This window comes from Vanessa atalanta, chromosome 26 (genome assembly GCF_905147765.1).
Source record: "Vanessa atalanta chromosome 26, ilVanAtal1.2, whole genome shotgun sequence".
Classification (NCBI taxonomy): Eukaryota; Metazoa; Arthropoda; class Insecta; order Lepidoptera; family Nymphalidae; genus Vanessa; species Vanessa atalanta.
In genome coordinates this window covers 12,501-28,365 of record NC_061896.1, presented here as the reverse complement: position 1 = coordinate 28,365, position 15,865 = coordinate 12,501, and the positions used below count along the sequence as shown (strand labels likewise).

The 15,865-nt window shown below is 41.2% G+C and overlaps 2 protein-coding genes across 3 annotated transcripts; one reads left to right on the top strand and one right to left on the bottom strand.

Annotated features, from left to right (window-relative positions):
- Positions 1-120: 120 nt before the first annotated feature.
- On the bottom strand, positions 121-4,474 carry LOC125073865. Its single transcript, XM_047684947.1, has 7 exons — positions 4,236-4,474; positions 3,273-3,468; positions 2,819-2,881; positions 1,538-1,662; positions 990-1,112; positions 439-518; positions 121-337 (listed from the first exon to the last, which is right to left on the bottom strand). Exons 1-7 carry the CDS (start codon positions 4,353-4,355, stop codon positions 121-123), a joined length of 924 nt encoding a protein of 307 aa, XP_047540903.1. The 5' UTR covers positions 4,356-4,474.
- LOC125074078 (IWS1-like protein) lies at positions 4,200-12,105 on the top strand. 2 transcript variants are annotated; one of them, XM_047685323.1, is made up of 12 exons: positions 4,200-4,333; positions 6,769-6,800; positions 6,874-7,813; positions 8,677-8,742; positions 8,830-9,001; positions 10,293-10,333; positions 10,405-10,534; positions 10,657-11,026; positions 11,111-11,273; positions 11,353-11,455; positions 11,531-11,642; positions 11,724-12,105. In XM_047685323.1, exons 3-12 carry the CDS (start codon positions 6,892-6,894, stop codon positions 11,847-11,849), a joined length of 2,205 nt encoding a protein of 734 aa, XP_047541279.1. In that variant the 5' UTR covers positions 4,200-4,333; positions 6,769-6,800; positions 6,874-6,891; the 3' UTR covers positions 11,850-12,105. The 2 variants fall into 2 exon arrangements, with proteins under 2 accessions (XP_047541279.1, XP_047541278.1); XM_047685322.1 differs by lacking the exon at positions 4,200-4,333 and adding an exon at positions 5,104-5,301.
- The last annotated feature ends 3,760 nt before the right edge of the window (positions 12,106-15,865 follow it).

The following is a 15,865-nucleotide window of genomic DNA, read 5'->3' as shown; positions in this document are numbered from 1 at the left end:
GATCAAGAGAAAGACGACAGAAGACTCGAATCGAAGGCGTGACGCGGGAAGCCGTTACGACTCGCCGATGTCGCCAACGGTTTGTGCGAAAGAGAAAGGCGATCGCCAGCGGCCCCGCGGCTACAGCTCCTTCCGCTCGGCGTCGGCGTCGGCGTCGGCGTCGGCGCGCAGCTGCGAGTCGCGCCGCCGGCCCAGCAGGCGCGCGCCCACGTAGCCGAGCGCGGAGCCCACCAGCAGCGCGGCCGCGCCCGCCTTGGCGCCCAGCACCAGCCCCACGGGCCCGCCCGCCAGCGCGCCCGCCAGCGCGCCGCCCGCGCCCCACGCGCCCGCGCGCAGCCTGCGGGCAGAGGCCGTTAGCGGGCGTCGCGTGGCGTCGCGTGACGTCGCGTGGCGTCGCGTGACGTCGCGTGACGTCACGAGACACGGGCTTCTGCGTACCGTTCGCCGAGCGCCAGGTGTTCCCGCGCCGCCTGCACATTGTCGGCGCCGACCTCCACGCTCGACACCACCGCGCCCACCTGCACGAGTATCGATGTCAAGTAAGCTATGTGCTATCCCAGACTATGGCCTATCTCTGTGCCAATTTTCATTTCAGCCGTTTTGCGAGGTCGAGGAACAGACACCCTCTCTGCCAATCTTTCGCAGTTCTAATATTAGTAAATTATATTTGTTACCCATATCAAAGTATTTAAAATGCTGAAACGTATAAAATTAATGCATTTCTTAGATCAACTTTATTATTCCCAGACAACCTCTTCTCGGCCATCCAACCCGAGCCTCATGTAAACAGATAAGGATATTGACGCTGATGTTCTTCATGTAGTGATGCGTAAAGATATTGTCATGAGTCATTTCCTATAGTTTAAATTGTTATTTAAATCAATCAATTTACAAACATGTATTACATTTACTGGTGTACATAATCGTTATCATCGACTATTTAATGTTGATTATTATTGCATGCGCGTCACGTCAGAGTGCGGGCCGACCTGTTCGCGCTGCGCGAGCGCGGCGGCCTGCACGTGCTGCCACGCGTCGTGCAGCGCGCGCACCTCGGCCTGCAGCTCCCCCCACCCGCGCAGCACGGCCTCGCGCTCGCGCAGCTGCAGCTCCTGCGCACAGCGGACACGCTCGTCGGTCGGTGCGCTCCCGGCGGCCGGAACGGAGCGCCCGGCCATGGAAACAATATTTAAAGTCATCGCTGCGATTACTGTTAGTCGTTCCGAAGACGCCTCGTTTCGTCGTGAAGTCGAAAGGAAGCGAGTTACAGGGTAGCGAGTGGCGTTCGCCTCGAATGACGCCCGCAGACGAAATCGGTCGATAGGAAATCATCATTCGATTCATGATTTCCTACGACTACGAATGCAAAGCATTCGGCGTAAAGGAATAAAGTAATTTGAAGAAGACGAAGGATTATTATCATGATATCTTCCAAATCGTGGTTACGTGTTTTTAACTCAGGAACGACAACCAGTGTATTCTCTCCACGCCGGATCCGACTCCGACGCTATCGAATGAGGGCGGGCGCCAGTCCGACCTGCGGGTCCACGTGCAGCTGCACGAGCGGCGCGGGCTCCAGCACGCCCACCGACTCGGCCGAGCGCGCGCTGCCGGGCGCCGACGGCGGCGCCGCGCGCGCGGGGATCGACATCGGCGACGACTCTGGTACAAAACGATTTATTATTCGTTGTTTGCGAACCACCCGCAGATCACAGGATAGCAGAATGGTTGCCAGATCGCCTGCTGTGATTACTATATATTTAGGATGCCGGTGACTCGAAGGACATTCTAAATAGATTGTTCGTTAAATCTTGCTTCTACGACTTCTGTGAGAGTCGCTACTTTCGATTATTTATTATTGCCATTAGATCCCCCACGACCCTTCGAAAGGCAGAATTCAAAATATAAACTAGGTATGATTACTTGGGCACTTTGAGTGTGTGAGTGTACCTTGCGAAGATTTGCTTCCACACCTAACTCATATTAAGTAATGTTAGCGGTGCATATCACGACTAGTCTCAACTTAATAATTTTAATTGAGTACCTCTAGTTCGATTAGTCGATGATTGACAATTTTAATTTAATGATAAAAATAAGCATGCCGTTTGAGTAATATTATGATGTGATCAAAAGTTTTGTTTTTATTTAAGCTTGGCAGCACCGGTTAGGGAAAGGACGGGGTAACGATCATTAAGACACGCGAGAGGTCGTTTTAAACATGATTGCAGTATGAGTTAACACTTTGATAATGCCGGTGCGTCCAGGTTTAACAAAAGACAATTACACTCTATCCATATTGAGCTACTTACTCTAATAGTTACTCTAATAGCTGAGGCTTTACTTATGTGATTTAAATCTACTTACACGATTCAAAAAACATAAACCTCTTACCGCTTGCATACGGTACGGAGAAACTTTATGGGCGATGGTATACGGATATAATAAGATACCGGAAAATATAATCTATTTACCATTTAATAAATTTTATTAGGACAAAATTATTCAACAAATCGTATCGATAAATCTGTTTTTTTATGCTATGCAACCATGCGAGCTTCTTGCTCTTTCTTCTCGCTGGTTCCCGAAACGGTGATAAAGTTCAAATATTAACGATTAGTTGCTCTTTTGTAAAGTTTTCTTGAGTAAAATACATTCAATCAAATGTATTTTATTTACGATTTGATTCGACAATGAGTGCGGCTTTGCCGAGCGAACTAGACCAGAAAGTCACTTGAACATTTATAGTATTAGTATAGATGCATGTTAGTACCGATGATGTACAGAAAACTTGAACCAAGCTCTTGAAAGCTATTCTCACCGCTGCAGCGCGACCGTGTCTGCGCCGACCTTACCAGTGCTATACAACTGCGCTCTATCACACCTACAATCAATTACATAAACAGCTTCTGTACATATTTTTGATCACATAGTCTTAGTATCTGTACCAAGATTATGAGAGTAAATCTTTGTAACGGTTGACACCATATCAATTTCTCCTTTGACTCAATTTTCGAACAGTGAAACTTGAATAAAGGAATCATATGAAAATATAACCTTCATACTGTAAGTTTAATGAGTGTGCATTATACAGAAATAGTTATTAAGCCATTTTGTATCTAAAAGGACAAAAAATGGATATAGACATTTACAGAAACATATTACTATACAGTTGAAACTATTAATTATAGCCACCACACACATCTCGTTGGTCAATATTGTCCACCATGTACATAAACCTGGTCCCTAAATATAATAAGGAACACATATTATACCCAAGTAATCCATGATAGCCCTTAGCGTGAGATCCCTGGAGCGCTGTGTGAGACGGTCAAAGTGCGGCACGTCCTGCGCGCGCACCTGGCGGCGCAGCGCGTCCATCTCGCCGAGCAGCGCGCGCAGTTGCGCTGCAACGCGCCGCGCGTGCACCTGCTCCGAGCGAACGCGCCCATACTCCTCTGCTTCTTCATACTAAAACCAGTATGAAGGCAGTAAAAATATAATATATACAGGAAGGAGTATAAAGGAGGATGCTTTGACTCAAAATTAGTTATTATATTGTTGTTTTTCAGTTTATTTTTTGTTGATAGATGGATTACACTTCATTCCACTCATTTACATACTAATTACAGGCAGGCAACCTCAGCCTCATTGTAAAATTAAAATTTGTGTAATAAGTGTAAAAGATAAAACAACAATATATATATGATCTCTAAGTACAACGTAATTTAGCTAAGAATTTAAGATAAAGACTCACTCACTTATTATAACAATAAAAGGTAAAATAATATTCGTGAAATAGTACATCAGATATGTACAAAATAAATTTATTTCTTTGAAATAAATTAATTTCAGACTTGTATATTTTACTAAGCACGTATTAAAATCAATAGTGTTCGTAATATTTCAAATAACAAGTACATGTATAGGCAAAACAACACTTTTCAATATTTATTGGTTTTTTTTATCCTACTACCTTATCATAAATATAAAGCACATATAATTTTAATGTTATATAGTTCGATAAATATTGTATAATTTGTCACGTATTACGAAATGACAATGAAACGTAAAATATTCGCCTTCAACCTTGCTTGAAAAACGTTATTTATAGACCTCTAGTGACGTCAAAGAACGTGGCTATTGCGCGCTAGTTTCTAGTATTGAAAGCTATTGTCTCAAATCGCTACAAATGTAAATATTTATTGTTTATTTGTATAAATAAGATAGTTTTTTACCTTTATAATATTAGCCTTATGCTGTCGAAGTAAGTCCAGATGATGTGGAATCGCTACTTCGTTAAACTTCGTTAAAGATAGTTCAACTCGTTTTAAAGGTAACTTATTCTCTTCATCCATTGTTAATATTTATTAAACGTTTTTAAGCATTTAAAAACAAAAATTTACAAATAAGACGCTCAATCAAAAATACATTGTTTTGACTTACTGACTTCTGACACATAATTGACATTTGACGACTGACATTGATATTAGTCGCTTTAATTTTTTTTTGTTACTACTATGTTGATGCTTTTTGTTTTAACATATATTTTGCGCTTCAATTATTTAGGAATTTAATCTACTGTGCTTGATTTTCTCTGGACACTCATTTAGGCTCTATAATGATATCAAGAAATACTATTATAATAATCTCGTCTATAAATCCTAAAGAAAATATTTCATATTTGGTTTAAATGGGGCAATACAAGCCCTTTTATATCAGAAGTCTTTCCTTTTGGGTTTTTTTTAATTTGGCAGAGATTATTGGCTTTATGGCTATTTCAGAATTAATGTATACAACACGACACCACTTATTATGCAGCGCTGTTTTTTTTACAAATACCCATTTGATTATTATGCTAAACTACGTACTTTGCTTTGCTGCTGGCGCTGTCTGCATATTATGTAAAATTCACTGATATAGCGTTTTAAAACGAAACTATATTTTTTTATGTGTGTTATGTTTTATTTCTATAACAAATATTAATGTTATAAATATTATAATAATATTGTTATAATTATCGAATAAAAAATATCTTACTTTTAGGCTCTATATAATTACCCAACGCTAGTTTACAGCTTACCATAGACAAATTTGAGAATGTTTCATCGTGCGACTTATGTACTTGCAGAATTTCATATAAAATATTGAACGTTTGTCGATTTTAGTTCAATAAAACTATAATGTCCGACTTGTAAATGATTTCTTCAATTCGGATTAATATATATTTTATTCGGATTACAGTGCATTATTAATTTATGAGTATTAACAAACAAAATTAAGTAAAAATGGATGTCGATACGGGTAAGCTAGACTTGTATAATGTTAACATCATTATTAACCTCCTGCAATCGAATGCAATTGCCAATAACATCTCATTTCAATGTATACGATTTGAATATCTTAATTTATAAATTAAGTGCTTTATTTAACAGTCTACAACATTTTACGCGGTCCGCTAGCGGCTGTTGCCGAGGTTGAATATTTGAAATCACAATTATAGTTCATCTTAATAATTTTTTTAATTTGTTTTTTAATTTATTACTATGAAATATAATCAATACTACATATTGATTTTCTTCCCATTCATTTCGATCGCGCAGTTGTCGTGTTAGGTTAGAAGAAATTACTTACAGTATTTTTTTTTAATCATTGGCATAAAATAAGTATTATACAAATAAAATATATTGTAATATGTTCGCAAAATCATAATAAATTTATGATTTCTTGATTAATATCTTACATTTATCATATTGAATATATTAAACCTACCCTCATATTCTTTATTTTATCAAGGGAGTATTTCACTGACTATTTAGTAATGATGAGCCCTTGTATATTTTGTATCTTTGCTGCATAAAAACTTTTCTTCTGTAATTTTGAATATAATGTTTGAATTTTTATTTTGATGCACAGACATGTAAATAAATAGATGAGAATGGAATGTATGAGAGGGAATGAATACAATTTAACTCTACAATAGGGTGTACAACTATGTTTGAAAAAGTACTTCAAAATTTTGATTTTCCTAATAAATAGCCATGAAAGAAATATTTCACCAAAAAAAAACACTCTTTCTTGTCATAATATATAATAAACTTGTTAACCTTTATTATTCCTGCGAAAATGCTGTCAGATATTTTGCTGATGTAATATTGGTAAAAACAACAGTATATATATGTACAAAAGTTGTTAATGTTTGACCGGCACTCATTACATGTTAACAGCTATAAATATTTTGGTTTTTTTGAGATAATAATGAATTAGAATTGCTATCGATGGTGTCATTCTAGTCTTCTATCTAGTCTAATATTCTGTCTAGTCTGTCTAGTGTCTTGTTGTACAAATACTAGCATTAACATTCCAAAAAGTTTTTTACCAAATTGCTAGGTGATTGAAAGGAGGAATGTTGTTTGGTTGGTACTCGCAAAACAAGATCAAATTCACAATCAAATAAAGTCGATTGTACTTATGCTTACTAATGAAAGTACCCTATTTGTGAACTGCTTCTGTCTGTCAATTGCACTGTTAAAAAGCTTGTATTTTTCATGACAGGTATGATATCCATTAAAAATTTGTGTTGTTACATTCAAACTTTGTAGCAGTAAGTTTTTTTAAATTAATGTTGATGCTAATACTTTTAGTTCAGTGTATCAGAATTTCAATTGTTGGAATATGTCCTGAATCATAGTGCCTGTTGATTTCCACGTAATAATGTTTAAGAGCCTCAAGTAAAGAGTTGTGAAGTAATAAGATTTTATTCTGTTATAGATGGGAGAAGATCTAGATCACGCAGCAGATCAGTGAGTATTGAACAACTATCATATAATTAAATAAAATGAAACGGATTGAGAGGTTTATTACTATTATCAACAGGTAGCTTCAGACTCAAAAATGTCCCATGATGGGTCAGTACGGTCAAAGTCTGGCTCAAGATCTCGCAGTCGGTCAAGATCACGTTCAAGATCTCGGTCTAAATCCTCATCTCGTTCAAGAAGCAGGTCCGCAGCTTCCTCTCGTTCTCGTTCTGGTTCCCCCAAGTCTGGCAGATCGAGAAGTGGCTCTCGATCTAGAAGTGGATCACCTAAGTCAATCAGGTCTAGAAGTGGTTCCGCTAGATCGAGAAGTGGTTCACCAAGGAAATCAAGATCTAGAAGTGGTTCGCCTAGGAAATCAAGATCTAGAAGTGGTTCACCTAGGAAATCGAGGTCACGAAGTGGTTCACCGGATAAATCGAGATCTAGAAGTGGTTCACCGAGGAAATCAAGGTCTAGGAGTGGATCAGTAAGGAAATCGAGATCACGGAGTGGTTCGGCTGCATCTAAAGCAAGGTCGAGAAGTGGATCATTAGCCAAATCGCGCTCTCGGAGTGGATCTAGAGCGAAGTCACATTCCCGAAGTGGATCACGGGGAAAATCTAGATCTAGGTCCAGAAGCCGTTCGATGAGCGGGTCACCTGCGAGATCTAGATCTAGAAGTGGATCCATTAGAAAATCAAGATCACGTAGTAGATCTGCTAAGAATTCTAAATCAAGAAGTAGATCACCTAGAAAATCTAGATCTAGAAGTGGCTCGGCACGATCTCGTTCTCGGAGTGGTTCGAGAGCGAAGTCTGCCTCAGCATCGCCTAGAAAATCGAGATCGAAAAGTCGGTCTCCAAAAGCAAATAAAAAGATTTCGCCACGCAAATCAAGGTCCCGTAGCGGTTCGGCGAAATCTTCTAAAAGTAAATCGCCGGAAACAAGAGAAACAAGTAAGTCTGTCGAAGGAATGGACGTTGATGACGAAGATGGTAAAAAGCGTCGCTCGCCTGTCGGTTAGTATTTATCTCTGAAAAGTTAACGTTTCACTTAATTTTAATAACCAAGAGACATATGGAAAATAAAATTTATCAAGGGACATGCAGGTTCACATAGTGAAGTGGGTGAGCAACACATAGCTGTTCCCTGACAACCTTTATTGAGAATGGTTCTTATAAATATTCCTTTAATGAGATAAGTTGCATCTAAAGCTACTAACAGCTGGGAATGTAGATTCTGCCGCAAACAACCGACCCGAAACTCAGAGTTACTGTTCATCAACAGTTTGCATGTAGTTATCATATACAATAAACTTGTACATGATAAATCACTACATAGTATATAACCAAAGTCTGTCTGTTCATATGTGTGCTTAGATCTTTTAATCTTTTGATGCGTAAAATAGTAGTAGAGAAACACTGATAATTCTAGTGGTTTCCAACCGGATGTCGTAATTAAACACATTTTAGGTTTATACGCTGGCTGAACCCTATGAGATACATCAAAAATGTACACCTTAAAAAGGTCTACAAAAAAGCCTGTGATATGTCTATCTCTTAGGGATAACCCACAATAAACATATTTATCCTTTACTTTTTACAAGAAATAATGGCTTATCCTTATCTAATGAAGTACCTATTGCATATAAAGACATTCTGTAATATATTTAGTATCAGCATTGCACCCGTGCGAAGCTAGTTTTTTTTGTAATTTATCTAACTCGTACATGTAATGGCGAAGAAATATCAAATCAACTCAAATATTCTTAGAGCAAGATAGAAATGACAGATGATTAAAATTAATTTGCACTTTAATGGCATTGAACAAACCAACCACTGGACGTAATAATGATTTTCTCTCACCTCAGATATATTTTTAGGTTCCCCGGCGGGACGTTCCCGTTCAAAGTCGCGGTCGCGCTCGAGGTCTAGAGCTAAATCAGCTGGTATGATTTGTAACTGAACATAATTATGTGTCCGAAACGTTCAATAAACAATATAGTTATACTCATATCGACCATTTAACGTTCTAGCGCGTCGGTCCGGCTCCAGGTCCAAGTCCCGCTCGCGCTCCGGTTCCAGGTCCAAGTCCCGGTCCAAGTCCCGGTCCAGGTCTCGCTCGAGGTCCAAGTCGCGCTCGCGCTCGAAGTCGCGTTCCAGATCCGGATCTCGATCGCGTTCCGGTTCTGCCAAATCCGGATCGAGGTTTGTAGTCCTACGGGCCAGCCGTCTATTATAGTCTATTCTCGGTTCGATGTCGTTGAGGATGCGATGCGATGAGGTCGTTCTCGATGTCGATCACTGCTGAGCTTACTTTAAGTATGGATGTATGTAAAATATATCTACCTATTCTAACTTTCCATTAATTTGTAGTATATAGTAGAGTTGATTTTGCTCCATCGATTGAAAAAAGAAAAGGACACTTAACCGATTAATAAAACAAATATTTGAGAATAAAATCGCATTTAACTCCGTGGTATTCGTACCGAAAGTTGACGGAATCGAACTAAAAGGATAACAAATTAAAAGTCAAAAACAAGCTTTTATATAAAAAAAACTAAAACAAAAAAACTTTTACACTAAAACTGACACATTTTTTATAGTTTTAGAAAATTTGAAATTATTCACAACAAATCATTCATTTTACTTGTTTATCCTACACAAGCAAATCTCGCGACAACTTTTTAGATCATATAATTATATTATTATAATTTGTTCTGTTCTGTTTTGTAAATTCAAATGTGAATTGACGTTATAAGGTAATGGTAAGGTAACGGATTTGGTGTTAAAGTTTATTTTTATCTTTTTAGCGCATTTAAATAAAACCTTGTTTTTAAAAATATATTTTTAATTTTCATTTATTTCGTACGTTTTAGTAATTAAACTCGCATTCGTATTCTCAGTAAGTGCTTTCATTTGATGCCCATATTGTTGGAATGAATTAAAAAAAATTGTCTGCCATCTTGGGTGTTTCGCCATGCTGGATTTAGGATAACGTCACACAGTTGACTGCATTGTCATCCAAACTGAACGTGTATACAAAATTTCAGCTCAATTGGTTAGAGATATCTGCTTCTAAATCGAGTTGCAAGATTTCACCCGTACATACTTACATGGCAAGTTAAATAAACGCTTGTAAAATAAATAGACGTACCGCGAATTTCACCTTACAGGCATCCATAATTATTATTATTTCGGTACTTCTGCCCAAATACTCCCATCGGAAGTTGAGGAAAAAAAAAATATATATCCCACTGAGTTTCTTTCGCCGGTTCTTCTCAGGTCCGAGGTGCTAAATTCCGAACCGGTGGTAGATTTTTGACTATCATTAAGCAAGTGTAAACACTTCTATATTGAATAAAGATTTTTGACTTTGACTATGGTTTGGGTTCGCCGGTCACCTTACCCCTCAGAAGAACTCTGCTCCACTTCATAACATATGTATAACATTCATACAGTATGCGCGTAGTGATCATCACAATTACGACGGTTTCAGATCCCGCTCGCGCTCCGGCTCCGGCTCCCCGTCCCACCAAGGTACGGCCCGCCCGGTCCGGCCCGGCCGCCCCGGCCCGGCCGGATGCGCGCTCACACCGCTCTGTCCGCAGATGGCAAGCGGCGGCGCGCCGTGCGGCTGCCGTCCGACGACGAGGCCGACGCGGCGCCGAGCGCGCCCGCCGCCGACGCGCGCCCGCCCGCCGACTCCTCCGACGACGAGCTGGCGCCCGACTCCAAGAGGTGGGCCGCGCGCGTGACCCGTCGCACCGGTCGCACCGGTCGCACCGGTCGCACCGGTCGCACCGGTCGCGCCGAGCGTCGGTGAGCGCGCCGATGTGACGGGCCGTGACGTGTCGTTGCAGCGCGGAGTCCATGGGCGGCATGTCGGACTTCGAGGCGATGCTGGCGCGCAAGCGGGAGGAGCGGCGCGGGCGGCGGCGGCGGCGCGACATCGACATCATCAACGACAACGACGACCTCATCGCGCAGCTGCTGCAGCAGATGCGGCAGGCGGCCGACGACGACCGCGAGCTCAACCGCCGCAACCAGCCCGCCGTGCGCAAGGTGTCGCTGCTCAAGCGCGCCATGTCGCAGCTCATCAAGCGCGACCTGCAGCTGGCCTTCCTGGAGCATAACGTGCTCAACGTGCTCTGCGACTGGCTGGCGCCGATGCCCAACCGCGCGTTGCCCTGCCTGCTCATCCGCGAGAGCGTGCTCAAGCTGCTGATGGACGTGAGCGCCTCCCTCCCCCCCTCGGGATAGACGGCGAGCCGGTCGACTCGATATCGAAGTACAACTTATGTTCACTCTTTTCAGTTCCCCTCGATCGACAAGTCTCTGCTGAAGCAGTCCGGCATCGGAAAAGCGGTGATGTACCTGTACAAGCACCCCAAGGAGACGAAGGCGAACAAGGAGCGCGCCGGCCGCCTCATCTCGGAGTGGGCTCGACCGATCTTCAACCTGTCCACTGATTTCAAAGGTTCGGTTCCCGGTCGACGCGAGAAGTCATCGGTCACCTTCGAATGTTTCGGGAGCTAACTCGTACGATCGTTCCGCAGCGATGACTCGCGAGGAGCGCCAGGCGCGGGACGAGGCCATGGCGGGCGACCGGCGCCGCGAGGACGCGGGCCCGAGCCACAAGCGCGCGCGGGACGACGAGCGGTAAGCCCCCCCCCCCCGCCTAATGCGGTACCGCGGGCCTCGCCGCCAGGAGCTCACGCCGCCGTCTGCCCGCAGGCCGCTGCGGCCGGGCGACCCGGGCTGGGTGTCGCGCGCGCGCGTGCCGGCGCCCTCCAACAAGGACTACGTCGTGCGCCCCAAGTCCACCTGCGAGGTCGACATGTCGCGCGTGAGTGCACTCTCCGTCGGCGCCGTGGTCGCCGTCTGCCCGATTTGAGCGGCTCTAACGACGTTTCTCGTCTCCTTTCAGATGAGCAAGAAGAAGATGACTCGCTACGAGAAGCAGATGAAGAAGTTCCTGGACCAGAAGCGAATGAAAGGCGGCACCAGACGCGCCGTCGAAATTTCGATCGAGGGCCGGAAGATGGCGCTCTAGAGAGATCGTCTGTGACTGTGTGTCGTCGATGAATGTGACTATTGAAGTTGGGGGTTCCGTGCCGCCCGCTCCGTGTCGGTGTCGGTGCGTGTCGATGTCGGCGTGGGCGAGTGACGTCGGGCGGACGAGTCGATATATTTGTATGATGAACTTAGTACGTCGCACGAGTATCACGCCGAGTGCTGTCACTCGCGAGGTTTCGTTGTGATGTTGTGTAAGTTAATGTAATTGAAATAAAGTGGACTGTGACTGCTAAGTCTTTTTTTTTTTGAAATCGCTAAGAAACTTAACGACGTTTAAGGGTTACCGTTTACTGTTACGTGACCGGTTCCGTGATAATTTAAATATTAAAATAATATTGGTATAAATTTCACGTTATTTACTACTACTACAGAGTATGTGTACCTGTGAATTTTTTTAACAGTGTAACGGAGGTATTGATATTTGCTACGGACATCTTGGTAATTGATAAATAATTTTATGTCGTCTTGCATATCGGATTCGAAATGTTTCTTCTGATAAAAGCTGTTCAAATACCGAAAAAAATAACCTGAACTCACACAATTGAAGACACGAGTAAATGAAACCGATAAGTCGCAAGTTTGTAAATCAGTTTATTTGAAAAGAGCAACTATTCGAGTTTCTTGCCCTTTCTTCTCGCTGGAGGCTGAAGGCTTTCCGAAACGGTACCACTATTTCGGAAAGCCTTCAGCTTCCAGTGTTAAAATATTGACGATTTAAAAAGGATTGAAGTAATACGGTACCAAATTTCAAATCTATAGAACATATGGAAGGTAGTCAGATCCCCTCATCGATTATTATTAAAGACCTGATGATCTAAAACGTCTGTTCAGGTAATAGTAACCTTACCATGTTCTTTCAATATTATGGAAGTAATACGGTACCAAATTTCGAATGGATAAGTACCTAAGATGGATAAGACCAGTAGTCGGATACCGTCATCAACTATTAAAGAGCTGATGATTTTCAAAGGGCTGAACACATTTTCATGGCTAAGAACACTCGGCATAAAATTATCTATGACACAAAAGAAACTAAACGAATATCGGTTCGGGAGCTGCGATAGCACAGACAGATACACAGACACATTAAACTTGCGTCGAGGGTAAAAAAATATTACTATTAACGCAATAGATCACATTCATATGATTTTTAGATTTTTTTGTCTGTTTATCTATTCGTTTGTTACCGCTAATCTCGGAATCGGCTTAACCGATTTGGATGCGGTTTTCACTGATTTACACTGTAGTATTGTTTTATTAAAATCGGGATGTTATGGAACCAGGGTTGATGAGGTTAAAACCTTTTTAAAGAGTTCCAGTGGTGTTACATCATCCCTTTGCGTTTGAAATAAATATACTATAAGTATGAATGGGTGCGGCGGAGATGATTTTATGTTTATGCCCCGGTTCCTTATCATTTAAAAAAAAAATCGTTTACTTTTAAGCGAGTCCAGTGCACACGGCTAGCTTTATGTGGCTCTGTCGCGTATTCGCAACTACACAAAAAATGTATGCTTTAATCCCCGACGGCACTACGTGTAACATCGTGTAATATACGTTATGCAGTTAGACAAATACTTATTGGGGACTACAATGCCACGACAGACTCAAAGATTCACAGATATGTCAACCATATAATACTCCCACTTTTGAGAACTTTTAAGAACTTTTGAAGAAGAAGAAGAGTGTCAAGCAGGATATTTTCGATTTCTGAGTTTAGTTTTAGGTACATTATTGTTAATAATTAATTTTATGATATTGTAAAAAAAATTTACACCATACCATTCAAATTATCGGCAGCGGATCGAAATTCAGATACCCAATCAACATATTTGAGTTTAGCATTCACTATATCATACTATTTTTGAAGTTATGAGTAACAACAGTTTATCCAGTATATAAGGTTCGAAATTTTTTAAATTAATTTCCAACGATGGTTTGGATGGATTCGAGCGACGCGCGGAGACAATAAGTGTGTAGAAATACGTCGCCAGCGAGTCGTCTTGTGAGTATCTACGGATGTGAGGATATAATTTCATTCATCGAAGAAATAGTTCTTTCCAGAGCATATATCACGTTTCAAATGACACCGCATGCATGTTTCATGTTTCTAATAAAACAGTTCTTGTCATAACTATTTGTAGTTTCGACGAACGGCGTAACGACGTACTGGTACAACCTCAAAATTATTTTCCCGGGAATATTATTGTCCCAATAATGTCACACGATTTGATAGATCGACAAATGTATCGGACAGTCTCTTGTTATCCCAATATAATTCTCTCACCTTACTTTCAGTCTTTTTCTAATATCATGACTAAGTTGACTTTATAGGGATTATATTATCCGCTTTCGTTAGTTTATTTCTACATTTTTCACATTATCACTGGCTCTTTTTATCAAAATATTTCTCAGATATGATTGTACGTGTAATGTCCGAAATTTGAGAGCATAATATATAACTTAAGAATCGTCCATATTTAATGCTTTTCTGGCAACCAGTGCAGGTTTTGGTATAAGATGCCATTTCACGATGCTTCAACGTGGTTAAAAAGTTATACTGTATAAGTAATATAATTAAGTATAATAAAATGAAATGATTTATTGTACTCCAGTTGGAAGTTAGTTAGTTAGTTAGTCAAGTTACTCATTCAAGTGCTAGTTAGAAATGTTAGTTTTATAATACTTATATCAGTCAGTTATTAGGAAAATAAACATTTTGAAGTACTTTTTATGAACAGTGACTGACCAACTCAGTACGAGAGGTAGTTTACGCCGTTCAACATCACCATGACTACGTTTTGCTTGAAATGTTACCGTAACGGGAGAAACTGCTACTTAGCCATCTTTTTCCTTCAATGTGGTACCAATAGGGTCATCAAATAGCATAAGAATTGCATCTGGCAACTCACCTAGTTCTAATTGATAATTTTTTTAATCTTGACATCGACGTTTTTGTATGATTTCATCTAGGTTTGAGGAACGAACAACAGATATGATCTCTCATATGTTTACGCACGGCTCGTTTGCCTTCTGATTCCAGAGCACGAGTGTTTGCTCATATTCGGCAGCTAAGACTCTCAGGTTGAGTTTCCGCAGCACGAAATTTACATTGTCCCTCTCTTTGATCACAGAGTCTCTGTGTCCTTTCGATGCTACCCTCTGTCTTACGATGCTTCCCTTTGCTTTTTTTTTTTTTCTCTATTAGATTCTCGATAAGGATCATCTCATTGTTATTGTAGAAATAATATGATTTAGAATATAAGCATTAAAAACGGTATATTGAAATCAAATGCAAGTGACATAACACATTGACAGACACTAGGAAATGTTAAGAGATGACAAAAAGTATTTAAGCCATTAGGCGTTGTTTAACTTCTTCCAACAGTTATGACGTAATTTATACTTTTAAATGACTACTAAATACTCAAACGTTATCACTTAGATACGGACATTACGTATCCTCAACGTCATTGCCAATACGGTAGATTTGTTTTATTGCAGCCTGATAAAACAAACTGAACTGAAACTGAACTGAACTCGACATTGGTACGGTAGGTAGGTAGGTAGGTAGGTAGGTAGGTAGGTAGGTAGGTAGGTAGGTAGGTAGGTAGGTAGGTAGGTAGGTAGGTAGGTAGGTAGGTAGGTAGGTAGGTAGGTAGGTAGGTAGGTAGGTAGGTAGGTAGGTAGGTAGGTAGGTAGGTAGGTAGGTAGGTAGGTAGGTAGGTAGGTAGGTAGGTAGGTAGGTAGGTAGGTAGGTAGGTAGGTAGGTAGGTAGGTAGGTAGGTAGGTAGGTAGGTAGGTAGGTAGGTAGGTAGGTAGGTAGGTAGGTAGGTAGGTAGGTAGGTAGGTAGGTAGGTAGGTAGGTAGGTAGGTAGGTAGGTAGGTAGGTAGGTAGGTAGGTAGGTAGGTAGGTAGGTAGGTAGGTAGGTAGGTAGGTAGGTAGGTAGGTAGGTAGGTAGGTAGGTAGGTAGGTAGGTAGGTAGGTAGGTA

What these genes read in the sequence shown, in the direction of transcription:
- LOC125073865 (XM_047684947.1), bottom strand. Translation starts at nt 4,355, where the DNA reads ATGGATGAAGAGAATAAGTTACCTTTAAAACGAGTTGAACTATCTTTA. An exon ending in GACACGGTCGCGCTGCAGCG is followed by an intron (nt 1,663 to 2,818) that starts GTGAGAATAGCT and finishes GTTTTGTACCAG; the next exon opens with AGTCGTCGCCGATGTCGATC. An exon ending in CACCTGGCGCTCGGCGAACG is followed by an intron (nt 338 to 438) that starts GTACGCAGAAGC and finishes CTCTGCCCGCAG; the next exon opens with GCTGCGCGCGGGCGCGTGGG.
- LOC125074078 (XM_047685322.1), top strand. An exon ending in TGCTCAAGCTGCTGATGGAC is followed by an intron (nt 11,027 to 11,110) that starts GTGAGCGCCTCC and finishes CACTCTTTTCAG; the next exon opens with TTCCCCTCGATCGACAAGTC. An exon ending in CCTGTCCACTGATTTCAAAG is followed by an intron (nt 11,274 to 11,352) that starts GTTCGGTTCCCG and finishes ATCGTTCCGCAG; the next exon opens with CGATGACTCGCGAGGAGCGC.